The following is a 27,824-nucleotide window of genomic DNA, read 5'->3' as shown; positions in this document are numbered from 1 at the left end:
AAAAATATCATTTAAAGCTCCGCCTGATATAGTGGAAGTTACATAAGCCCTTTTTATGCATCATACGTTGTGTTTTGTATATTTACTTCATTCGTAATGTAAAGTCTCAGTGGGCTGTAAAGTATATCTATCCTTCTGGAAAAGAGTTGAGATTGGAAAAGAAAAGTTTTGACTGACATCCAAGTTTGCATCAACACAAAGTCAATATTTGTTAAGCGATTCTTGTGCATTTCCTGTAACAGCTCAACCCCGATAACTTCCTTATCAGGCAAAACACACAAAGCTTTTACATAATAACTTCTTGTCCAAACTGATACGGACGTTTTCTGAATTTATTTTGACACTGAATCTACACACCAGAAAGAACAAGTTCATCCACTAGGGAGGCATGCCGATATCTACATGGTAAGTTTTACTCTCTACTGGGGCCCTGCGGTGAGATGGACAGGGGGTGTTTGCCCTGCCCACGTGTTGTAGATGTCCTGCCATGCTCCATGCTGTATAGCGAGGTCAGATAACTAACCCTTCAACTCTGACCCTGAAACAAGTCATATGATTGGCTAACATTTCCCCGGTGTTGAGTAAAATGAGGTAACGCTCGCCCACTGGTTAAGTCTAGTTTACGGATTGGCGTGAGGGAAAAGAGTATAAAACAGGCAGTTTTCTCAGGATTAACAGAGATACGTGCTTGCGTGAAAGACGAGCAAACGCCTGGTTTTAAAACACTGGACTTGTAGGACTTTGTGTTCCCGTATAGTGAGGACTTACACTGAATCAAAATGATTCTTTCATTGCTTATGTTCACAGCTGTCGTTCTAAAGGTAAGTGTTTTAATACTTTCTTTATTAATTTATTAAAATATTAGTTGTTTTACATAAAAAATGAATGACCTTCATATTCCAGCAAGAACGTATCAGAATACAGCAACGTCAAACTACGTTAGTAATACTATATTTCATTGCGTAAATGTCATCATGGTTAAAAATAATTAAACTAGAAGTTGCGGTTGTTTTCACTCTGACAGGTAAATTGTGGGTGTGAGAAAATAAATGCCTGAAAAGCGGCACTGATCTTTCTCAAAAGAATGAAAAATTAAAGATGTTGATTGATAAGTCTGTCCGCAAAATGGCGCTGTGGGTTGGTGCCTGTCAATGGTAAACTTGTACCTTGTTGTAAGCGTGACGAAAAAATAAAATACATTTATTGTAAGGGATGTTGATATCAGGACGCCTCTAGCGATTGTCTCATTTAATTTGACAGCTTCCTGCTACTTTTCAAAATGAATATTTTTACAAAGAAAAATGTCTTCTTACTCGTGTGTGGTCAAATTAATCCGATTCCAATCAGAAAAATAATTCATGTTGTTATGTCTTTAAGAATGGTTCAGTGTTGTTTATCATACCTGTTTTTTTATTTTGTAAAGATATTATTTCATTAAATTTGAGTGGTATTCTTGATTCTTGTAGCGTAGAAACTAAATTGGATATGATCACTTAAGCATCAATTTTAGAAGTACGGTCCAGCTGAAACAGCTGAAGAACAATACCTTTACCTCATCACCCAGGTGTTTCAGCGTTGTACAATGAAACTGTCGTAGGTCCGAATCTCAGTGACGGCGGTAGGCAAAGAAGGTATTTTTTAAGCATAGCCTGCACAATCAGCTGGCCTAGCAACTATTCAACTTTCAAACTAACACTGGTTACAAGGTTAACAGTTTCTTTGAAGCTTCTGCACGAAAGACTACGGGCTTCTGACAAGCGTAAGAGTGGCGAGGATTATCGCCGGCGCGTTCAACATATGATCCTGCTTTGGTGCTACCTGTGACATTACCTGTGAATCTGCTAGCGGGGGCGGACAGGTGTAATTAATCCAGGTGTTCTCTTCCGAATCCCCTAGAGATTAAAGACTTGATGCTTTCATGGATATAAATAGTAGAACCTGTTGAATGCGCTTTTTTATCGATTAAATATTTATAGATGGGCAGGGCGGTTGTTGAAGAGGGGTAAATAATATCGTTGTATTCATCTGCTTGGCGGGGCGGGTTTTAGGAGGTCTTTACGTTATATATAGAGCTTTGACAAGTCAACATGCACTAGGGGCCTTGTATGTTTTGAACATTGTGGAGTAGGAGTGGTGATACCCAGGACTCCCCTCTGTGTTATGAGATAGTTGAACAGTATTATAGAATTGGTATTTCTACCAACGCATGCATAGTATAAGTCAAGACACTAACCAGTCTTGTTTATGAACCGAAAGAGAATCACTTGGGCGTAAAGGGAATAAAATATGAAGAAAATGGATGAAATTCGGCGTCGATGCTTGGTCTTAAAGAAACAGGTTTAAGAAGGCATGGAATGAGTAAAAATTTTGTTCAGAGTCTTGAACCTCATCAGTGCCCACTGTGTCTAGTGCACGGGTTGCACGGTACCTAGATTTACTCTGTGCGCAGTTGTCCCCCCTACCGTTGTCAGGATCTGCTGATCATGCATGCGATTCGCGGATAGTAATCCTTGGTTTGCCAGCACAGTGCAGTGCACATGGGTTTCACATAAGTGGTAAATGTCTACATCACATTCAACTCACTCACTCACTCAAGTGCCTCAGATCCCACGTAAACTCAAACATAGACTGCGGAGGCTTACGGCGTCAGGAAGACAAAGGAATGAGCTTTTTCACGTTTTAGTTAATTTTTAAACGAAATATTAAAGCAAACAGTCAATATCTTGGACAATGAGTACGTGGTCAAGGCTGATTGTTGTAGCTGCAGACAAAGAATATCAGGCGACGTATATACTTATACTGGCTTCGTACTCATTAGAACGTCTTGCTTTGTGTGAACACACAGTAACGTCAGGCGCCACTGTGACGTAACGCACACTGTGTATATACGCATAAATCAACACTGTACTATTTTAAAGTGGAGTCAGACCTTTCAAAATCTGTCCATGGATATGAAGTGAGTAGATTGTCTGTTTACGTTACCTGCCGCAAAATGTGTAATGTGATAGAACGACGGTTTGCATAGACAGACGCTCATGTGGATATCTTGTATACATCACGGCTGGAACAAGTTTCAGTTTTTATCTTGGGTGTTTCGTTGGTGTCCGATGCCGCAGTTACGTCCCTTAGTCGATCAAGGAGTGAGTGAGAGAGTGAGTATGGTTTTACGCCGCTTTTAGCAGTATTTCAGCAACATTACGGCGGGAGACACCAGATATGGGCTTCACACATTGTATTCATGTGGGGAATCGAACCCGGGTATTCTGCGTGACGAGCGGACACTTTAACCATTAGGCTTCCCCACCTCCCCAGTCGATCAAGGATGTTCTGGTCGTGGGATCTCATCACAGATTCGCTTTGATTGAGATTTTTGGTTCTCAGCGCCATATTCATGCTTGAGTGTTTCAACTTGTAAAGTTTAGTGTTGCATCCCTTCATGCGTAGTTACTTCCCTTAGACCATGCAGGATCTAGTGGTCGTGGGATCCCATTATAATTTACTTTGATTGAGATCTTTCGGTTGGCCCACATCAAGCTAACACCCCTTTATGATAACTGAAATACTGTTCTAAGCGGCGTTCAAAATCACTCATATCTACATGCCTAGGCGTCTGATGTCTTCAGGGCTGACGTTGATGACGTTCAATGGAGTTTAAACAATCGATGCAATCAGAAGAATATTTGTAGCATCAGTAGCAGGAGTTAAACACACCTTCAGAAGTTCAATGGCAGCAACGGTTACCATTTTCCTTAACAATGTCATTAAATTGGCATAATTCAGACAAACGTTGAAACACCCTTGGGTTACTCGTAACGTACATTCAGTTAATGTCATGGATGTTATAAGGCAATAGTTCAAGCTATACCCAATGACCGTCATGATATAAATCTGATAAGGTTAACACCCAGTGTCACGTCATTGTTACAATACAACGCAAGAGGGTATCTGTGAATGTAATGCTATCGGGGCTCTCGTTACAAATAGCTCATGCGTCCTACTGCTTATCTGGGGGATTTGAGCAACTGCTGATGATATTGACACCCACACGGCAATGTGTTATACAATGTCTGAAAACAGTCACCTATTGTGCAATGGAGAGAAAAACCTGCCACATTGCATGCATATTTCTAAGGTAACTTGAGTAACGATGGATATTTGCCATCGAAACTTTGACAATCTAAATTGTATTTATTTTGTTTAACTAATTCATTTTAGTGCAAGTTAGACTTTGACAATCTAAAATTGTATTTTGGGATCTAAATGAATTTAATTTATTTATTTCATATATTTTACATTTTATCTCCTGCTACTGTCCGGCTAATTGGTGTTCTGAACATTTCCGCTATTGAATGTATGTTCTATTTGTGTTCTTTTATGTTTATTGATATAAATTTATAAATTGTAATGTTGCTATGTGCTGGAATTTTGATCTATGTGCATGTGGATAGTTCATGGGAATAAAGAATGGGTTGATTCAATAATCACATGACCTTGGGAAGTCGGACTGTATGCTCGTGCCACGAGAGTTAAGTATAAAATAAACATGGCGGCGCGTGCTCACAGGAAGTCCTCTGAGGCCAGGGAGACTTCATTATTTCTGTTTGTTTAAACCAGTCATTAATCACTTCAAAAGACATGGATATAAAGCTAATTCTCAATAAAACCTTTAGTTGCAACAATGTAAAAAACAAATGCACGTGAATTTGTAAGCCAGTGGAATAAAGGCAACGTTTACATTTCATCCGGGCTATAAATGCGGCATTTTTTGTGTGTGTTGGTTCTTTTAAGTATGCACCGGCTCAAAGTTTAGTGGGTAATTGTGGTCTGTCAAAATCGGGACTAAACGAGGAAAACGTTTCGATGTTTATAGTGGGTTGTGCGAGAGACTGTTTACGGAGCTGCAGCCTTTATAAAATCGCTGAATCCGTGTCAGCAACAGCAACATAGACCGCAACAGCAACATCACTATATCTCCAAACATCAATTAGTAAAATCCGTTGCGTTATTTACTGCAAGCTGTCGTCCAGGTAACCAATTTTGTAATGCACCATTTCGATTAGGATACTATATCCTGAAGCTGTCATGAACAATTTTAGTGACAATTAGATTTAGTTTCTGTCGTAAACCGTAAATAAGGAAGCGTTGGGTACTATGTCTTTAAATGTAGGACACAAACAGAATACCTTTCTTGGCAAGTAAACAAGTAAGTGGGACAAAACAAAACAGACACTACAACATATTTGGGCTGTCACGTGACCTAGAGGCTTGCGTTCGATCTGTGTTGTTTGCAGGGGCTTACCACAGAGGCTCATATTGAGGGCCAACACGGGGGCCGCTGTCACTGGTGCGATATTCAGTTTGTGATGTAAAATTACAGTAACGTTTCAGCGGTAGGCTTTCATTGCAAACGGGTATCATTGATATTCTGTGAGCATGTTTTTTTGTTTCCTGTTGTTTTCGGATCTGGTTTAACCAATATTATATGTGTTTTCGTATGAATAGTCCATGGGTAAGGATCTGCCTTGCAGGAGACCACGTTTGCAGAACAAAACATAATTCAACGGTTCCATACCAAACCATGGAGTGAATGAGTGAAGTTTTACGCTGTTTTTAGCAATTAAACGTAACTGCTGAAACCTTCATTTACCATTCAAATGTGTCCAGAATCAGTAGTGAGTGAGTGACTATAGTTTTACCCGGCTTTTAGCAATATTCCAACAATATCACGACCGGGGACACCAGAAAAGGGTTTGGAACATTGTCGAAAATCAAATATTGGTTCGAACAAACGAACGCTTTATTCACTAGGCTTCCCCACCAACAGCAAACATAGACATATCGACATTAAAAGAATAACATAGTATTACCAATTATACTCACAATTAAATTTTCATTTGTGTTATTTGTATATGCGATGATGGTGAAGTGTGTGGCTTGTTTTAAGGGGCGCTATGACTAGTGTGTCAGTTATTCAGTGGTACGTGGTAGGAAATGGATGCAGAAAAAGACTTTATCACTTTTGTACATGCAGCGAACAGAGGCGTCAACAGGCCTAGCTATATAACCAGAGGTATTCAAACCAGAATATCCTGGTGTGCACAAGGGACGCATCTCTGTAAAGCGTATTGCAGTGTCTTAGACAACTGAGCCACCCTTGCCTCATGTGGCGAAGGGAAAATAAAATTGTAGCTGTAATAAAGTTGTGATGACAACCGGAAGTGGAACCCCGTATTGCACCCATGCTTGGAATCGAACATGACAATCATGACAACTTCTAAATGCCGCTAAAAGACATCATGACAATCATAGTTCGAAACGAGATGACATTTTATAAGTACTCATGAAGACCCGGGTTAGAATTGATCTTCAGTAACCGATGCTTGTCGTAAGAGGCGACTAACGGGATCGGGTGATGAGGCTCGCTGACTTGGTTGGCACATGTCATCGTATCCCAATTGCGTAGATCGATGCTCATGCCGTTGATCACTGGATTGTCTGGTACAGACTCGATTATTTACAGACAGCTTCCACATAGCTGGACTATTTCTGATTGCGGCGTAAAACTAAACTCACTCACTCACATGTTATTAAGTAAAACAAGGCTGATTTGTGGAGTTGGGTCTCTGTAAAAATTGTGATATAGCTCTTTCCAATAGAGGGGACCCAGAGGTGCAGACCCTCAAGTCTTACTGAATCGTTACAGGGTTCCCCAGACCCAGCTGGCAAACATTTTAGGAATATTTGAATTAGAGGCATTATCGTTTCACGTGACAATTTTGTTTCCCTCTCAAGGTCCCCTAAAAATATTGTTTACGTTTGCAAATTCGGTTAAGAATTTGTTAATTGTTTATGATTATTCATCAGCCATATTTTTAAAGAAGAGCATTTCCGTTAAGCTTTGTTGAGTCAAGAATTCAACGCCTGATGTCATTCAAAATAAGACAATGTTATTTTTGCCATTTTATTGCATGTTTTTAATTTTAAGTATGGATGCACATAGGTTCCTGATTCTGGTGGTGATGGTGTAGCCTAGTGGTTAAAGCGTTAGTTCAAGACCTGGGCCTCCTTTCACAATGCACTAAGGTGATCGTAAGTCACTAAGGTAACCTTAGTACAATGTTAAAGAATGGGAATTAAGGTTAACCTTAGTATACAGTGCTTCGTGAAAGGAGACCCTGGTTTGAATTCCTCATATGGGTACAAAGTGTGAAGCCGATTTTTTGAGTCTCCCGCCGTTCGCTTCTTTGTTCACTCTGACTTTGTAAGGGCGGTAGGGTTAGGGTTTGCTCGTGACGTGGAAGGTGCGAGTTCGACTTCCATCATGGTAAAATGTGTATTACTGGTGTCTCCGCCGTGATATTGCTGGAACATGGTAATAATCGGCGTAAAACCACATCAACAAACTTCAGTGTGGTAGAAATGAGAGAACTAAACACGTTTGATATTTGATATTGAGGTTGCAATGTATGTTTGGGGTTAACAAATTTGAAATAACAATAAAAATCAAGGTTACCTTACACAGTCGTAAGTGAGATGCTGTTGTGTGTGCAAGCCACCTGATAAACAGGCTGTCGATGATAGAGTGAGTTTAGGTTTACACCGCTTTTAGCAATATTCAAGCAATAATATAGCGGGGACACAGAAATGAGCTTCACACATTGTACCCATGCGGGGAATCGAACACGGGTCTTCAGTAAGACGAGCCACGAACCACTAGGCTACCCCACAGCCCTGTCGATGATGAAACATTCAAAAGCAAGTCACAGAACTTTAAACGAGCTTAGCCCAAAGAGGATTTCAAGGTATTTATCCGTGCCCTTCTTGATGCTATAGCTTTCATCTCAGACAAATAAACGTCTAAAACATACCAATTACCACATGTTAGATGTGAAAAAGACGACGTTTCACTTCCTCAGACAGGATGTTGATGGGAAACTTGACCAAAAGGTTAATGTAGTTTAAGTCTGTGCTGCAGTGATCAAAGTCCATGACACGGAGGGCTATATACATCGTAGTTCCGCAACAGCAACGGTTGTGTTGACAGGTTAAAGACTATTGCAGTTATCAGGTGCAGTCACCAACTCACGCTAAGTTCCAGTCCGGGGCAGTGGGATAGGCGGATGGTTAAAGCATCCGCTCGTCACGCCGAAGACCTGGGTTCAATTCCCAGTATGGGTACAATGTGTGAAGCCCATTTCTGGTGTTCCTAGATATTCCGTGATATTGCGGAAATATTGCTAAAAGCGTCGAAAAACTAAACTTTATTCACTCACTCTTTATGTTGTTAAAGCATACACACCTACAAACCTTGAGGACATGTGAATGCGGTTTGGCTGGTCATCTGGAGCAGTCTCCAAAACAAATTTCTAAAGCTGGTGTTGATTTGTTGTGTTTGGTCAACGTGTTTCACTTACCTCGTCTATTATATGCTGAGTCAAAAACTAACTAACGATTCCTTTCAAATCTCTATGTGTGGTACGGCAGTTGGCTTTAAGCTGTATTAAGTCCATGTGTGCAGACTCCACCCACCATGCATTGCGAACGGAAGTTGCCGAGTTTATCAAACATCAAATAACCACACGATCGACATAATTGGGAGGGATCAAGCATATTTATTTACAGGCACAATGACATCATACAAGATCCAAGAACGATACTTTTCTAAATACATGTATATTGTTGTCGCACGAAAACTGGAAGCAATGGAACTTCCATAGAGAGTAACAATTTACAAATGGCACAGCATCTCATCAACGTTGTTTGTGTGCCTCAAATAGAATAATAATGTGAAGCAGGATGTGTTTTGAACATGTATACAGTCCCGAACGAATTCCTGAGAATAGTTTTGTTTTGGAACAGGGTCTGTTATGCTAAAATGTCCCATCTGTGAGATATTGTTTAGCTTTCATTCCTATCGCCGTAGGCCACCATGTTGATAGTGTTAACGGAAACACGGTACCACGTGTCCATGGTTGTGGCCACCAGTTTACAGAAGGTCGTAAACTATGGTTAAGAACGAGTATAGTTTTACGCCGCATTTAGCAATATTCCAGCAATATCACGGTGGGGGACAGCAGAAATAGGCTTTACACTTTGTACCCATCCGGGGAATCGAACTCCTACCCCCTATGGTCACAGCTGCCGTAAACCAAGTCAGACAAGGTAAAGAAATTGTATGTACATTTAAGTGATCAGTACATATTTTTAATTATATGCCATATCTGTTGTAGAATTTCGAAAGTAGTTTATAAATAATGATAATAATAATAGGAATATGAGTGAGCATACTTTTACGCCGGAACCAAGGAAGGAAACATGTTCTCACCAAACGGAAAATCCGGTGCCATGGCATTTGTCACACCGCCATATGACTGGAATATTGCTGAGTGCGGCGAAAAACAAAACTCACTCACTCATTTGTCACAAGGATAATGTTCAAATGGTGAGTGAGTGAGTTTAGTTTTACGCAGCTTATAGCAATATTCAGCAATTTGACGGCAGGGAACCCAAGATATGTTCTTCACACACTTTACCCATGAGAGGAATCGAACCCTGGTCGCTACCTCACCAATCCTGTAATTATTAAAAGGAATGTTAATCAAGGGTAGCTGTGGTCCAAATGATTTGTAATTTAAAAAAATAATATAATATAGAAGATTTAACTAGGGAAATATTTAATGTCGACTGGACTGAATGTATATATGGACACAGTGCATGTGCCTTAACTTGACTGACCACTTGGATTGCGACGGGTCACAGAGACCACCCTTGCACCACAGTGTCAAGTCCTTTGACCCTCCTTACCGTATTATGGCGGACTTCGCCTCAGAAAGAAGACACTTTGAACAAGGTAATTGAATTAGACCAGTGTTTAAGCAGACTTATCATGTCCATTCATGGGGATTTGGACACAAGGGACGTTCAATACGAGGAGGGTTAGGGCTCTATCCACAAAGGGTCACAATCCATTGATGATGATCACATGCTGATTCAGCAATCTTCTCCTTGGAAGGTACGTAAATCTGACAGGGCGAGGCGTAGGTCCAAAAGGATGGAAGATTGAAAAAGACATATACACGGCCTTGGACTCATTCAAACCAACATGATACATGTACCCCTGACTGTGACTTGTTTTCGAAATCAAACATTTAGTTACGATATTTGCAAAGTTCATCAGTTTGCGAATTTACTGACACGGGATAGAATGGCTTAAACCATAACGTTTGCCATGCAGCTTCAGGGAGGACTGGACTGAAATAACCACGGTTGTGTTTTTCTCCTTTCCAAATAGACGTGCCTTTCTCTTGTAATTGTGACCTGGGGCTGGTGAATGACTGCATGTTCAAGATCACATTACCAGTTTAGCTGTGGTACAGAGAACGGCTTTGATTGCTCTGTTTATATGGTCACAACAACCCACAATAACATCCATGTTGGGTGCACTGGCTGTGGTGTCCTTTGCTTACTGGAGAAAGGATTGCGGTGGTGGTGTTTTTTAGTTCTGAGGTTACACTTCAAACAGAGCTTCTCTTGAATCCTGCCCCTGTTCAGTTCACAAAGTACACTAAAAACATAATTATGATGAAATATTTTATGGGTTCTCGGGCGGTGGTTAGCCTAATGCTTCAGCGTTCGCTCGTTCTGCTGACGGTCCGGGTTCGATTCCAACTTGGCCACACTGGAGGTCCATAACTGCTGTCCCTGTCGATATTTGCTGGTATTTTACAAAAAGCGGAGTTAAATACTATTCATCCTTGGGATGGATTTTGACCCTAAAGTTTGACAATTTAATCTATTCCTCGCCGTTCCTGAACCAACATGATATTGAGTCTTTGAACGGCATTTAGAAGTGATACACATAAAGACAAGAATTTTATGGATGTCAACTTCTTTATTGTGATGGAAACGACGTTTCGGAGTATATCCTTACTCCTTCATCATTTCTTTCATTCACCTGATGAAGCAGTAAGAACATACTGCGAAACGTCGTGTCCATCAAAAATAAAGAAATTGACATCCATACAATTCTTGCCCCCAATATGATATTGTAACGGAAAGAACAAATATTTTCACATTTCACAGTTTCCGAGTTTCAAGTACATCAAATGTGCCTGTCATCACCAGGCAGGTTCAAATACCTTCAACCAAAAATATAATTCAAAATATTTGTCACAAAACAGATCCTTGTCAAGTATCAAACAAACTGCATTTGAACACAGCCAGGTGTGCTCTTTCATACGATGATATTTACGTGCTTCAGAATCTGTACTTTGGACATAAAAAGGTGCACCGTTTCGCATGCTGTTTACCCATGTTTACCGCGAGTATGGCGAGATAGATGTCGCGACTCTAACGGAATGCGGAATTCTTTCGGAGCCCACTTGAATCCATTCACACAATCTTGCATCCGACTGGCGGTGCACCATCCTTTTCAAACACGAGCTCTGCACAGGTAACACCATAGTATCGCGTACCCTTTAATGCCTTGCACGTCGCTAAGCGCACCCTCATTAGCGTTCGATGGAACGTCATCAAAACACTCCTTCAGCTTACATTGACGGGAATGCTAGATTAAGTTTATCGTTTGTCGAGGCATCGTCTAACTGGTGTGTTAAGTTCTTTCAGAGGTTAAGGTTGTTTGTTTGTATGTCTGCTGTTTAACACCGCTGCCAGAAATATTCCAGTTGTTTCATCTCGGCCCTTGAAATATTCTGGTTCTGACTAACCGGTGATTGACAGCATGAGCATAGTCGACCGGTCACGATTGTATGTAACACACCAAGTCCATATAAACTGACGTTCAGAAGAAAGTACACAGTCACCTGATTCTTTGGTAAAATGTTTTCTTTAAAACAGCATTAATATTTTAAAAAGTGTTTTGATTCTGCCTTGTCACAAACATTGTGCAAGTGTTTCCAAAACACCAGATATTGTACCCAATTACAACATTGCTAGCGAAATATTTATGGTTTTAATGGAAATAGTCCCAAAACACCAGGTGTGTACTTTCTTATGAACGTCAGTATAGTACTATTTTACGACCAAAATAGGTTACTGTGGATAGTAACGTATCAGAGACCCTTTCCATAATTGTAGTGAGTGAGTTTGGATTTACGCCGCTTTTAGCAATATTCAAGCAATATTACGGCGGGGACACCAGAAATGGGCTTCACACATTGCACCCATGTGGGGAATCGAACCCGGGTCTTCGGCGTGAGGAGGGAACGCGTTAACCACTAGGCTACCCCACCGCCCCTTATTCGTAGTCCACTGCACAATTCTGCATGTGCTTATGAACCACTTTCAAGAAGTGATGATACGTGCGTTCGCGACAAAGAGAACTCACCCTCCCCCAAAGTTGGCGTTCGTCACAAACACACACAAAGGCAAATCAACTGTCCTGCTGAAAAATACTGGGAACATACAGTAAAAGCCAATAAAAGGAGTGAGTGAGTGAGTTTAGTTTTACGCCGCACTCAGCAATATTCCAGCTATATGGCGGCGGTCTGTAAATAATCGAGTCTGAAGTAGACAATCCAGTGATCAACAGCATGAGCTTCGATCTGCGCAATTGGGATACGATGACATGTGTCAACAAAGTCAGCGAGCCTGACCACCCGATCCCGTTAGTCGCCTCCAGCGACAAGCATGGGTTACTTACTGAAGGCTCATTCTAACCCGGACCTTCACGGGTCGCCAATAAAAGGAAATTGCTTGGGACACCATTTTGTCACTGAGGCGGATTCTTGTAGCTTGAGTTGCAATTGTTTAATTTTGCATTTCTTCGTCTCCACATAAAACGTTAATATTTAAATCATGCGTTTTTTCACTCAGAATCTTAAGGACGTGTTATACAAAGCAAAGTGCTCCCGCTGTCTACTCATACCCAACCCAAATCAATGACATTCACCTTCAGAGAGAACGGAAGTAATAAGGGCAATACAACTCATTAATATGTATTCTCCAACGTTTAAGTGTTAATACCACACGATAAGGATGACTGAAACGCAATGCTACTTGACCTTGGGTGTATAAATACCCCACACGATCTGTTTCTGGAGGACGGGAGAAATGATAAAACACAAGGGGAGGTAATCCGGTGCAGACTGTAATCAATCCAAGCACTGGAAGGAAGGGGGAGGAGAACTAAGGGCGTGGTTTTATTGCTCCCCTTTCCTGGAACTGGTATTTGTAACTTATTTCGGGTAATTAAAAAAATCCTGCACTGCTTTACCTCTGTGAAGGACACGAACATGAATTCATTTGAAATACAGTAACGCACGTTTGTGAGTGAGTGAGTGAGTTTAGTTTTACGCCGCACTCAGCAATATTCCAGCTATATGGCGACGGTCTGTAAATAAGTACTAGACAATTCAGTGATCAACAGCATGAGCATCGACCTACGCAATTGGGATACAATGACATGAGTCAACCCTGTCAGCGAGCCTGACCATCCGATCCCGTTAGTCGCTTCTTACGACAAGCATGGGTTACTGAAGACACATTCGAACCCGGACCTTCACGGGTCCAAAGACATTATATATACTGTCGAACTCACCTCTCGGTCCCTACCGATTTCCTTATATTTATCATTATTTCTATGCTGACGGATGTGTTGAACACTCGGAAAAGTCGAACTGTTCCCTTGGTCCCTTGAAATTCGACACAATGGGGTTTGACTGTACACTGAATAAATAAAGGCATAAAAACATGGAAAAGGTTTTTATTATCATGAATGTATAATAATCAATAAACAATAATATATAATTATTTGTCAACAATCCCTTCTTATACAAACTTGACTGGTATTAGCTTGTGAAAGACTCCGTTGTACTTTAAGGTGTAATGATGTCATTTTGACACATATACTGGACAAAAATAGTTAGGGATATACGTAAATTTTGAAATTATGAATAATGATCTATTTATTCATTGACACACTGATAAAACATCAATCATAAAAATACCAATATCCCTAACTTATTTTGTCCAGTATGTGTGAGCGGTGGGGTTCGTTAGGACATAGCGGATCGTTAGGACAGAGCGGATCGTTAGGACAGAGGGGATCGTTAGGACAGAGCAGATCGTTAGGACAGAGCGGATAGTTAGGACAGAGCAGATCGTTAGGACAGAGCAGATCGTTAGGACAGAGCGGATAGTTAGGACAGAGCAGATCGTTAGGACAGAGCGGATCGTTAGGACAGAGGGGGTCGTTAGGACAGAACGGATCGTTAGGACAGAGGGGGTCGTTAGGACAGAGCGGATCGTTAGGACAGAGCGGATCGTTAGGACAGAGGAGATCGTTAGGACAGAGCGGATTATTAGGACAGAGCAGATCGTTAGGACAGAGGGGGTCGTTAGGACAGAGCGGATCGTTAGGACAGAGCGGATAGTTAGGACAGCGTAGATCGTTAGGACAGAGCAGATCGTTAGGACAGAGCGGATCGTTAGGACAGAGCAGATCGTTAGGACAGAGGAGATCGTTAGGACAGAATATGCTTTTATACATCGGGAGTGATAGAATGAAATATTCTGTCCATGATCCCGTAAGGTCCCTGATCCCGTAAAGAAGTTTGATTAGTGAATCCCTAACAGACGACATGGGCTTCACACATTGCACACGTATGGAGAATGGAACCCGGGTATTCGGCGTTACGAGCGAACGCTTTAACCACTAGGCATCACCCACGCCTATCTTATTTGCCCAAAACGAAGTAGAAATCATCAGTCGAATATGCTTTAACTTGACGAGAATTTTTTCGTCTTTATTTGACAGGAAAAATACATTTGTTTCCAGATTTATTGAATACATGTATTTGTGTGGCGGTTGGTTAGCCCTTTCGTTAAAACGTTCGCTCGTCTCGCCGGTGGGTAGGGGTTCGATTCCCAACATCGTGAAACCTTATTTGTTCAACCTCGCTGCGATATTGCTGGTTTATTGCTGAATGCGGTGTAAAACCACACTCACTCACATTTGCGATGTCCTGGTCATGGAATGCCCTACCTTATATGACAATACATCGAACGTTGTATTTATCTTCCTCGGTATTCACCGTTGCCATCACATTGCTGGTATCTAGGGAAACATTGCACGTATCCAGACTACAACGATGTAACCTTCCTAGACCCAGGTGACCTTGTTGGACTACATGGGGTACCACACACCCAACAGTGCCCTGCGTGCATCGACGGTATCGCATTGTTATCTTAATTACCCGCAAAACGCTTCCACGATTGTGAAATAAGAGGAAATAGCGATATCATAACCTCAACGGTATTTCCACGTGTTGGGATGACCTCAAGGATTCCGAGAGTATGAGATCACAGACTCAAGCTGTAGGCCTGAATGTGTTTAAGCGATATCGCTCTGAGGTCGTTTCTAACACTTGTACTCATAATTCCGTTGTTTGGAAGATGGTGTTTGCGGGAAAACAATGGAATGGAATCCGTGAATCATGAATGATCTGCATGATGTGTATGTGTGGATCACTCCACCCTAACACCCCCCCAAAAACTAAAACCAAACAAACCAAAAATACAAACAAAAAACAACCCTTGAAAAACAAAACCAAAAACAACAACCAAAAAAAACGGAAGAAACAAAACAGAATAAATGGAAATGAAGGATATAGTTACAATAAATGAATAAACTAAAATATAATCTAAATTAAAAATAGTAACATTTAAAAACTACAATTTAAAATATTAGAAATAAATAAAAAGGTAAAATGATAAAATGAATAAATGGTGATCCAGTTTCTTACTTTCATCACACTGAAGATGAGGGCGGTTGGGTAGCCTAGTGGTTAAAGCGTTCGCTCGTCACGCCGAAGACCCGGGTTCGAATCCCCACATGGGTACAATGTGTGAAGCCCATTTCTGGTGTTCCCCCGCCGTGATGTAGCTGGAATATTGCTAAAAGCGGCGTAAGACCAAACTCAGTCAGTCAGTCAGTCTGGTGTCCCTCGCCGTAATATTGCTGGAATATTGCTAAAAGCGGGGTGAAACAATACTCACTCACTCACTGAAGATGATCAATGATACATACACATAGAATCATTTCTTTTTTTCTTTGGATTCTTATTTCTGTAAAATCCTTATTAATCATTTCCTTCTCCTCGCAGGTCAACAGTATGACCTTGGATCCTGGAACGAAGAAGTTCTCTTACGGAGTCGAGGCAGAAAGACTATGTAAAGTGAGTATTACCCACCGAGGCTTACCTGTCTCTTTGTGCAGTACTGATCAAATTTGTTTGTTTGTTGTTTAACGCCGCACTCAGTAATATCCCAGCTACATGGCGGTGGTCTGTAAATAATCGAATCTGAACCAGGCAATCCAGTGATCAACAGCATGAGCATGGGATACGATGACATGTGTCAGCCAAGTCAGCGAGCCTTACCATCATGTCCCGTTAGTCGCCTCTTACAGGGGTTGCTAAGACCATTTTTTTCTAATAAAGATATTTGTTGATAAATGAACAAATTGTTCAATGCTAAACACATTTATTCATCTCAATATTACCAATTCAATTTAATATATTTTATTCCGACAAACCACTATTGGTGGTACAGGAACAGTACAAATAAAGTCATAACATAAACGATGAATTGTTATGATCATTTGGTAACAGTGAATATATTAGTGTGTTTATCTTTAATAGTATTATTGATAATTCTTATAAATCTTGAAATATTCTTAACAAGTGAATAATCCTCTAAGGTAAACAGTAGTTTAATTTGTCCGTGATTCGGCAATATACTGTAAGTCGGGATATATTGGAATCTTATGTTGTCAAAATGACCCGAACATTTAAATAAATAGAGGAACTCGTCGGCTATCGCCAGTGAATTACAAAGATTACAATTTCTGTTTATTCTTGGTATATTTTTTCCAGCGCCCTGTCTCTATTGGTAAATGATGGTTCGATGTCCGAAATGACACAATGAGCCGAGAGACGTAGACAGGTAATAGAAGGTATTTTTCAAACGACGGCAGATCTTTGAACAGTTTATAATAATTCCACTCACCCCGTACATTTGTCACCCCCCAGGCGTACAGGAAGGTGTGCCCAGTCTCCAAGGTCTGCGCCATACAGCACTTGGTCTGGCCAAGGAAGATGTCCTTCCCTGTCTGTGTGCATCAACAGAAGATCGAAGGTATGGACATCCTTAAATATGCATATCGATCTGGTAAACCCAATAGATGGATTAACGAAAGGAGGATCACTGAGATATTACTTTGGTAATTGGTAAGACAGAGTCCAAGGGACTCTTATATTATTTTATTAAATCGAAATTTGCTGCGTCATACCATAAGACATTAAAAGAGTTTATTTGTTGTTGCCCTGCCTGAAGTTCGTCATTAAGGTTGACAATAAAGGCTGGTCGGCTGTGTCCAAGCCGTGTGTCTGAGTGAGTGAGTATGGTTATAGGCCGCTTTCAGCAATATTCCAGCAACATCACGGCGGGGACACCAGAAATGGGCTTCACACATTGTACCCATGTGGGGAATCGAACCTGGGCCTTCGGCGTGACGAGCGAACGCGTTAACCACTAGGCTACCCCACCGCCCCTCGTGTATCTTAAACAGCAGCATGGTGTCTAAGTGAACTAGCAGTGTTAAACCAATACAAATGCGGACTTGTGCATGCAGCTATACACACGTACATAGTCGTCGCTGTATAAGTTGAATAATCCTGAATACGATATTATTATCATCAGATATATATTGACATTAAATGAATACACAATGCAATTTAGTAAAGTGGTAAAATGTAACACGTTCTATTTGGGATTTCTCAGTAAAGTTCATATTCTAGGAAGCTGTGGTGGCTGAGTAGGTTAGATGACTGACTTTGTGTGCTGCCGATTAAGTGCCTGACTTTGAGAGTGTGGGTTCGAATCCCGGGTGGGAATCAATCCAACAAAATTACTAGATTCTGTACTTAAATGAGAAAATGAGAAAGTGTAATCCCAAATATAACATGTGTGGCTTTAACATGTTTAACAATGTCAGCGCCAGAGAGCAACCAGTCTCAATTATCCTACAGAATCGATTTAATTGGGCATAAGAGACTTAGGTAAAAACGACAGATCTGTCCAGATAGAAAATGGTTTATTCCTCACCGTATTTCTGGTTCCAGTGAAATCCAAGGTCTGCGAGCTGGCCCCAGCACCGGGTTCATGCGTTGCCCGCTTCAGAAGATGGTACTTCAACGTGCACGCCGGAAAGTGTTCATGGTTTACCTACGGCGGCTGCGACGGCAACATGAACAACTTCCGGAACGAAGGAGAATGCAAACGTGTCTGCCTTCACCACAACGCATCGTCGGAAACCCCGGTAACGTCTAACGCCATTGTAAGCGTCCCGGCAGACCCAGCGTTGAGGAAGCCGGCAGTCCTTCCCCATCCTGCACCAATACCACTACAGATGAAAGCCAGCGATGCCAGAGAAGCTTTTGAGCTGAGCACGAAAACGGATGAGGAGGAACTGGAGAAGAAGATGAGGAAGAGGGAGTATAAACTGAGGAGGAAGCACAGGAAAGGGAGGAAGGGCAGGAAGGGCAGGAAGGGTAAGCGACGAAGGGGTCGCAAGCACAACATCACCGGACCATACGCTGAACTGAGGGTGAGGAAGACGAGCTACAGATCGGAGAAGGCACAAAATGACCAAGGAGAAGAGGACAAGCTGGCCAGGATTAACCAGAAGAAGAAAATCAGGAAATACCGAAAGAGCAAGCCGTCATTCTACAGGAACTTCAGGCTGTTCAGGATCCTTGCAACTAAAGACAACCCCATTGGCATATCTTTGACATAAGGTGTGACATTTCTTTTCGGACATTGTGTCTAAAACTCTGTGCAATGTGTCAAACTTTTTCCTTTCTTCACTCAAAGCAGAGAAAGTGATCAAATGTCATTAGAAACAGTTCCCGTTTTTGTAGCAATTCATAGCGTCTAGTTCTGCATCAACGTCACTGGTTCCTATAAGGTGTAGTTGGGGACCCATCTTCCTGATGCAAGGGTATAAACTGATATTAAAGGTCCAGTTTCCACCTTTGCCCAACGTAGTACTAGTTTCGCCTAAGGGGTGCCTTTGGAGTTCATCGTTCCATTCAGTGTAGCTATAATGACCCAATGGCGAGCGAAAAAACGTAGGACTTAATAAACACAATAACATGAGCAACATTATGAAAAAAAACCAACTTCTATATGCCGTCAGTTCTCTCTTAAGTGACGTATGTAACTGCAGTGTTTTCGTTTTAATTTTTGGTCTTCGTAACTCACAAAAGTGCGTTGTTGATGTTTAGACAAGGAATTGGAACAACGAAATGTGATCGGTCACTAAATTTTAGAAGGGACTAAACTGGGATGTTGGTTTAATCAAAATTTTGGACGCTTTTTGAAAATGAACAAGGTTCTTGGTGTTTACAAAGCAGGCAATTGTCAAATATTTTTATTAGTTGATGCACTGTAATGTCTTTGACGTTTCAACATTTAGGTCTGTATTCACCAACAGTCTCTGTCCCGAGGCATATTTAATGCCTGTGATTCTTGTTGCAAATTGTTTAATGTCACATTTTTGTATTGCAACCTATGAGACTATACTGACATGTAAATATTAACGATGTGTATAGTTATCAAGTGGTAGGGTGTAATTGGTTTTCAAACGAGTAACGGTCTCGTTAAAATCAGATCTTCCGGCTCGCTGCCGCGGAACAAACATCTGAGGACATGACGGGTGACGTCAGAGCGACGTTTCATCCGACCAATCAGAGCGTCGCTTACCAGATCTGGAAAGTGACAGTCGGAATGTGTGTTCTTATCATGCAACCTTATGTTTTGTAATCACGCGAGGTGTTCCAAACGATAGTTACGGGTTATACTACTGGTTCCGCCAAAATCATCAGATTTTTTGTTTGCTTGGTTTTTAAACTTTGAATTTAAAACTTTAAACAACTTTAAGATTTAAAACAACTTTTGTAAGCGTAGTTTGGAATGAAAGCGTAGTCTGTAGTCAGGTTGAAACAAGTGTAGCAAAGCTCGAGATAGGCTGCTCTGATTGGCTAATGTCGACTTCTTGTTACAATAATTTCATTGGTCGGTCAAGTTCAAGTGATCTGCTATGTGATGTCCTCAGATGTTTCGGCAGCAGTAGCGATTACAAAGATCTGATTTTAATGACATTGAGCGACAAACAATTACATCCTATAGTTGTGAGTAGGATCCGTATGTAAAACTGTATATAGTTGTTTATTGTACATGAATGTGTTCAGATTTCTACATAGCAACCACTATGTGATGAGGATCCCTATTCAGGGCCATGCTATTTTTTCGTCATGCCCTATACGTTATAAAACTGTGTTGAAAGTGTTGATTATACTGTTTAAAATTACTTATTTACTTTTGGTTTCAGTGACAAATATTATAACAATTTTTGACCTTGATAAAAAAATATTTATTCAAATTCCTCAACTGAAATACTGCAGTATATATGTATATATGTATACTCATCAATCAAGGATGTTGAATTCGTAATATGATTATTGATGTAATCGGTTGTGTTGTCATATAAAGCATAAGAAACCGAAAATCCATGGTTAATGTTCCGAAATAGGTTACGACTCAGTCAGTACGTCGTGGACTTACACACGACTGAAGACTGGTCTTGGCGTGTTTGTAGTGTCCGTGAAAGTTGTCATTTGCTATTAATGCAGTCTGACAAGAAGATGATATATATTCCACGTGTACATATACCCCACCCCCACCCCCCACCCCACCCCACCCCCTTTTTCTTCTGGCCGTTTAAAAGCTGAAAACGAAGCTGAAACGTATTGTAATAGTCAAGAATAGCAGTCTTTCTGCAGCCTTTTCCTTTTGTTTGAGACCGTTTGGTATGTTGAGTGTACTTACGACTATGCCTGAGAATAACCAGTCCTGATTACCTGGCAAAATAGTGATTAAAAGTATATAAGTGGATCACTGACAGTCAGTGATGACACCAAGTGTTCCTTAATGAAACAAATATAAGTTAGATACATTAAAAAATCCATTTTCAATATCAGCATAATTTTCTTTTTTTCGAACATTTCATGAAAAATCAATATAATTTTTTTAATTTTCGAACATTTGCCCTCCAATTTTTTATTTGTAATAAAGTCATAATGTCTTAGCTGCAATATAAACTAAATAAGTGAAGTAAATGTATTAAAGCTAAAATCCCTAGTCTTATAATGCATATTTCATTATCGTATCTGGTGGATATGCAGTGAAACCTTCTTATTCCCGAAACTCTTTTATCCGAACTATTGTTACCACCTGTAATAGAAGGAACATTAAGATGTCCAATGATTCGTTTATCCGTACATGTACTCATCCAGACAATATACTGGACATGATTGTGTCCGGATTACCGAGGTTTCACTGTATCTGCTTTCTGTGGACACGTATAACGGACATGGGTAATATAATACATGCAGTAAGCATGCATGTCACGTATTTGTTATTGTTCCCCTTGATTCTCCACCTTGTACATACTGTTTTATTTCTGAGACTTATTAATTATGTATGTAAATAGAATTCCATTTGTATTGTTAAGACATTCATAGATATCAATGTCACATGTGCGGCCCACGTGTTTCAAGCAAGGAACACAATACAAACACCTTGTCCCTGGAGGTTTTCCGTGTGTGGTTGTAAGGAAACGTCACTTTCCACTGAGTTCGGCTAACTCACATTGTAGGAGAACATGCCAATCGTTATATCCTTAAATGCTAAAAAATAACGAACTTAACGAAAATATAAAAACAGAGCGTTTACTGAGTCTAAAACGGGTTTTTTCCCCGACTGGAAATCCTGTATGTTTGAGTAATGTGAATGCTGTGCAGTAATGTGTAACAAGCGTGGCATATTTATAAAGTCGATTATGAAAGACCCGTTTTAGACATTTGTTTTCAATCCTTAAAACGATTTGTACATATTCTCTGTATAATAATACTTGTATTATTGCATAATATTTTGTACATTTGTATACTCGTCGAATAAATATATAATCGATTCTATTCTTCCTCTTTTATTATGTTGGGCTGATGAAGTCCATATCTTGTGCTTTAGTTTGTTTGTTTTTAAACGCCACACTCAGCAATATTCCAGCTATGTGGCGGTCTGTACAAAATCGAGTCTGGACCATGCAATCCAGTGACCAGCAGCATGAGCATCGATATACGCAATTGGGATACGGTGACATGTTTCAACCAAGTCAGCGAGCCTGACCACCACATCTCGTTATTTGCATGGGCTGCTGAAGACCAATTCTAACTCTGATCTACACGAGTCCAAATCTTGTGCCCTCCCCAAGGAGTTGATGATACAAAACAGTTCGTTTGTCTGGGAAGACAGCCTTCGTGGTGTAGTAGATAGGTCTGATAGGAAAGCTGAAGGTCGTTCTTTGGTCTTCACAAAAACGGCACTTGCTGTTGACCAACCTGGAGATCGGCATAAGGGGAGTACACCAGGACAAACCGGAGAGTCAATTTACTGTCTTAGTGATTATATATTACCGACATTACCAGGTCTTTGGCATGACGAGCGAACGCCTTTACCACCAGGCTACCTTAGATTCATCACTAGGGCTCTGTATTGGCAAATAAATTGTATTGCAATATATTGCGATTCAGGTAGCCATATTGCAATATGTATTGCGACATATTGGGACCTTAAGTGTTTGACAGTGAGTGACACTATTTGTGCATGTCAGTTCTATTATCTACATTATAAGTCACTAAACATGTATGTTATGGTTCTGATAACAGCAATCTCAATATTATGTTGAATAGTGAGGGAGTCCATTTTCCTTTTTATACAGATTATAGTATTACAGTATGCCGTTTTGTCACTGAATAGCGAAGGAAAACATTTGTTGTGAATGAAAATCTGTGTAGATTTTAATTTAAACCATAAAGATAATCACAAAAAACTTCATATATATTCTTTACCCAATACACCTGTTCTCAGAAAAAATATTGCAATACGTATCGTATAAGGTATACCGGTATTACCGGGTAGTCCTGTTCATCACGGCACTCGTTTGTTGTCAATATCAGTTTGCAATACGGAGCAGCAAGTGTATATTCAATGTTGCCAAGAGAGTGTAATATCAGTTGGGGGTTTCATGCTTTGTTAGGTATTATAACGATTACATTAGGGGTGTCACAGTCCTCTTGCATCATGCTGTCACCTACAGCTGGATTGATGTGATATATTATCCCTGGATTAGGATCAACCTGAAACCAAGACTGAGATAAATAATCTGTCTGAATAATGATCAAATAAATCCTATTATTACCCATGGGCTTAGAAATATCCGAGTTAATCAAACCGTATGGGTGATATTGTACATATCACTTCACCCACAACAAAGCACTGTTTACGTCATCCAGACGTCATTTGAATCCTAATTCGACGTCAGGTCTTGACGACGTAACAACGTCAACAGATGGTCCTGAAAGACGGTGCGTTAAAAAGAAATTATTACATTCTCACACCTGCCACTAGTTTTACGAAACTCGTGCGAGAAATCTTGCTCGGGAAATTGAAAATATCTGACATCCTTTCGTTAAATCAGTCTAACAAAACATGCACGTATATTTATCTCTATTTATGTAAACGTAAACTCTTTACTAATCCCTTATGCAGGTCGGTTAAGGATAACGGTCATTACTTGATATTCGATACAAATAATGCACGAGCTAGTCATCGTCTTGATGAATGTCTAATGCATGACAACAAATTCAACGCAAATATTTTGCACGGACATTTCAAGCAATAAATGCATAAAACATGATAACCTTTCAAAACCTGATGCATTTGAAACTGTCAGTATATTTGTACTGCGCGTGCGTTTTGTGCGATTTGATCGTTGTGGTCAGAAGAAAGTTCAGCTTAGAATGCACGTGTTTAGAATTATAGGGCATAAGCGTAAAAACTGCATTGTAGAAAGCAGGTAGTTATATTGTCAATTCATTCCAGGAAATCAAATTGCAACAGTGCTATGACACCATAGCGGCATTTTAAGCGTCGTTAATGACAGGCAGTTCAATATGAACCAAAGACAAATCCAAACGTAGTTTTTTAACAACTTCATTTTAAGGGAATCGGAATTAAAGAAACAAGCAAGGGTGAGAGGTTGCAAGAAAATGAATTGGTGAAAAAATGGTCAGCACGAGCATTGTTTTACAAGCCAGTGATCATAATAAATTGAGAATATTGTCGTCTAAAACTATAAACACAAAGTCATGAATCAACAAGATCTTCAAGATCTACAAGACTCTGCAGTGTGAGTAAGTTAGCGAAGTCTTATCTGGAAACAAAGGGCTCTACTAGTCAAGTCCATTGTATATCAACAAGATCTTCAAGATCTACAAGACACTGCAGTGAGTGAGTGAGTGAGTGTGTGAAGTCTTACCTTTAAACAAAGGGCTCTTCCATTGTATATCACCAAGATCTTCAAGATCTACAAGACTCTGTGTGTAAGTGAAGTCACACCTCGAGACAAAGGGATCTTCTAGTCAAGTCCATTGTAGAAGACCCTTAACAAAGCATACACATAAGCATTAATTAAGCACCTGAATCCAAGAGACATTCCTAAAATGTTTGTCCAAACACACGATCATACATACATATTGGAATGCACATCGAAACTAAACGGAAACTCATAATGACAGTTTCAGTTGAAGAAACATGACGGAAACCTAGACTTATTCGTTTCAGTTTTGTAAACTATGCGGAAACTCTCATTGAGTGTTTCCGGATGCTGAAACCTAGCAGAAACCTACATTACCCAGTATCCATTAGGTTTCCGCAAGAGCGGAAACTAAATTATTTTTGCTGTGACATGTAATACTGAATTCACAATATCATAAAAGCTCTGGGTCGCTTGTTCACATATAACGCCCTGTACACTGGGATATAATGTTTATAATAGCAGTATGCGCACAACAGTTTTAAGAACTAAATTAAAGGAGGTCGGTATTGAAAATCAAGTTTTCTTGACAAGGCAGATGTAGACTTTTAGAAAACACAAGGTAACGGCATGCATGACTGGATACAGTCGTCGTGCCACATTTTGATAACTATCCTCTTGACAGCAGCCCGCTATTCATAGATGACAAGGCCGACCTCACCGTCGTCTACACGTCATCGCCCATTTGCAGAACAACGTCCTCATGACCCATGGCCAGCAAGGAGCCCTGATATGAACCCTATCAACCATCTTTGAAACTATCTTGGACGTCAAGTTCGAGCTAGTCATCCTCCTGTTCCAAATCTGCAGGAATGTACAACACTGGATTCTCTGTAGGACAGTTTACAACCGCTCCATACACGCATCAGCCCCCGCGGCGATACCAGTGTAACCTAAAGCCTCCCTGGTTAGATCATCACTTCCTCGTAATCAGACAGATGGACGAGAAATTAGAAATAAGAGGAATAACTAGGAGAGGGGACGCAATAGGAAAGGAGCTACAAGCAGTGAGAGAGATTACTGGTAATGTAGAACAGCAGCAAGTTACCAGTAAGAGAAGTTCAAAGAAATGGAGAGAAGAAATGGAGTCAAAAAGATTGAGGAGCTGAATACAAAGATCAGCGAGGCAGACATCAACAATATGAAGGAGAGCATCCTCGATATCCAGGAAAGATCAATGAGGGACAACCTCGTTTTCATGGGGTTGAATGAAGAAACAAACGTAAGAAGATATTGTCTGATTTTCTCTGTGATAACGTAAAGAATGTTCATCTTGTCAGAGTCCACAGGATTGGACCCCCTCGTAATGACGTTGAACGTAAGAGAAGACCAAGACTAATTGTGGCCAAACTTCCAAATTACAGAGAGACAGGCGTCATTTGAGCACCTGAAAAGTACCAGCTTTTATGTTAACGAAAAATGTCCTAAGGAAGCAGAGGAGCGCAGAACGGTTCTGTACCCAGTCAGTTCGAAGAGCAGCATATCAGGCTGGTGACAGAACCGTGCTAACAGTCGACAGATAGTCCATCAACGGGCAACTTTACACCCCAGGTAAAGCTGTGCCCAGCTCCAAATGTACCACCCTAAATGTACCACCACAACGCGACAGATGAGCGACACCAGACCCAGGGCCCCGTTTCACAAAGCTCTCGTAAGCCAAAGATCTCGTAACATTTCTCGTATCATTCCTACCTCCCATACTGTAACATTGACTTACGATAGTCGTAGCGCTACGAGAGCTTTGTGAAACGGGCCCTGGACACCAGACCCAGCCACGACAACGACAACGCCGCCTAGGACAACGCCGAACACACAGCACACCAATGTAAGCTTAAAGTCCTTACCATTAATGTCTGTTGCATACGTACTAGACTTTTGAATCCGGATTTTTGTGAGCACATATCTACTTTTTTAATGTGGACATCGAATCCTTTGACGTGCATAGTGACGACAATGACTCCAGACCCAGCCACGACAACGACAACGTCGCCTAGGACAACGCCGGAATGATGGGAGAAAGCGTGTCTCTGGTGGCATCATGATAGAAGCCAATAAACGGTTAAACAACAGCGTTACGATCCTACCACCAACTAACGATATCTAACTTTGTCGTAAGATAAGTGGACACATATATACTACGACTTGAAGAAGACCTTATACTTCGATGAACACTTTCCTGAGTTTGAACGTGACATCATTACTATGTGTAGTCTAACCAGATGCGCGCGTGTGTGTGTTTTGCTGGGAACCTGAATGCACGAACCAGAGACTTAACCGATTATGTAGAAATGGATGATTTTATCACACGAGACATAGACGGTAGCATGTTCCAGTCCGTGAACCTACTTAAGTACGCTGGAGTTTTAGTGAGAATATCAATAGACCGTTCAATAAACTCACATGGATATGAACTGTTAGACGTATGTAGAAACGCGAGCTTGTTCATCGCTAACGGAAGGTTCGGCGAAGACAAAACCACTGGATTGTTATCTTGTAAAGATGCAACTGTAGTAGACTATTGTATAGCAACAGCAGATCTATTTCATGTTATAAGGACATTGATCAAAGTGAGTGACCCTAGCTACTCTGATGTACATTCAAGCATAACTTTTTCATGAACAACAGATAACGTTCATTCAGTTTTGTACAGTCGAGAACTCAAACGTACCCGATGGGACTAAAAGTGCGGTAAAAAAGTGGGATCCAGTGGAACAAGATGCATTTGTACGACATTTTGATCAGACATTTACAGAAGAGACTAGTATTTGTAAGCGAATTGATGAACTGGATGTGAGCAATGCTGAGGAGTGTATAGACATTGCTACCAATCTTGTTGATGACAAACAAATTTCTGCAGCAGCGGCTACTACGGGCAGTATAAAACAATGTCATAAATTTCAATCAAATTCTAAACCACAGTTTAATAGGGAATGCAAATTGGTACGTAACAAGTATCATAAAAGCCAAAAAATGCAATATGGTAAACATCACTGTGTCCAGAATAGTTCGGCCTTTTTACAATTTGGTAAACAATATAGTAGAATTCTTATTTTTTTTAATAAAACCTATGAACGCAAATGCACAAATACCCTAAGGGAAACAATAGATAGCAATCCTAAAGAGTTTGGGACTTTGTTTTAACAAAAAGCTCGAAAAGCCTTCAACTGATGTAAGTTATATGAATATTTTAAAGGGTTGAACGAGTGGGAGTTTGATGAGGTTTAGTACCTCTATGGTTTTAATTGATCAAGGAAATATTTCCCACTGTGGCCTGTGGTCATTTTGCGTGTCCCTGAGTGGCACTTGT

At 40.6% G+C, this 27,824-nt stretch overlaps 1 protein-coding gene across 1 annotated transcript; it reads left to right on the top strand.

Annotated features, from left to right (window-relative positions):
* Positions 1 to 615: 615 nt before the first annotated feature.
* Positions 616 to 22,054, top strand: LOC124289162. Its single transcript, XM_046725774.1, has 4 exons — positions 616 to 821; positions 16,125 to 16,196; positions 17,052 to 17,157; positions 18,144 to 22,054. Exons 1-4 carry the CDS (start codon positions 780 to 782, stop codon positions 18,815 to 18,817), a joined length of 894 nt encoding a protein of 297 aa, XP_046581730.1. The 5' UTR covers positions 616 to 779; the 3' UTR covers positions 18,818 to 22,054.
* The last annotated feature ends 5,770 nt before the right edge of the window (positions 22,055 to 27,824 follow it).

Source organism: Haliotis rubra, unplaced genomic scaffold (assembly GCF_003918875.1).
Source record: "Haliotis rubra isolate DU_JTF1 unplaced genomic scaffold, ASM391887v1 Scf434, whole genome shotgun sequence".
NCBI lineage: Eukaryota > Metazoa > Mollusca > Gastropoda > Lepetellida > Haliotidae > Haliotis > Haliotis rubra.
The sequence above is the reverse complement of the archived record's forward strand: the minus strand, read 5'-3'. Positions and strand labels throughout refer to the sequence as shown.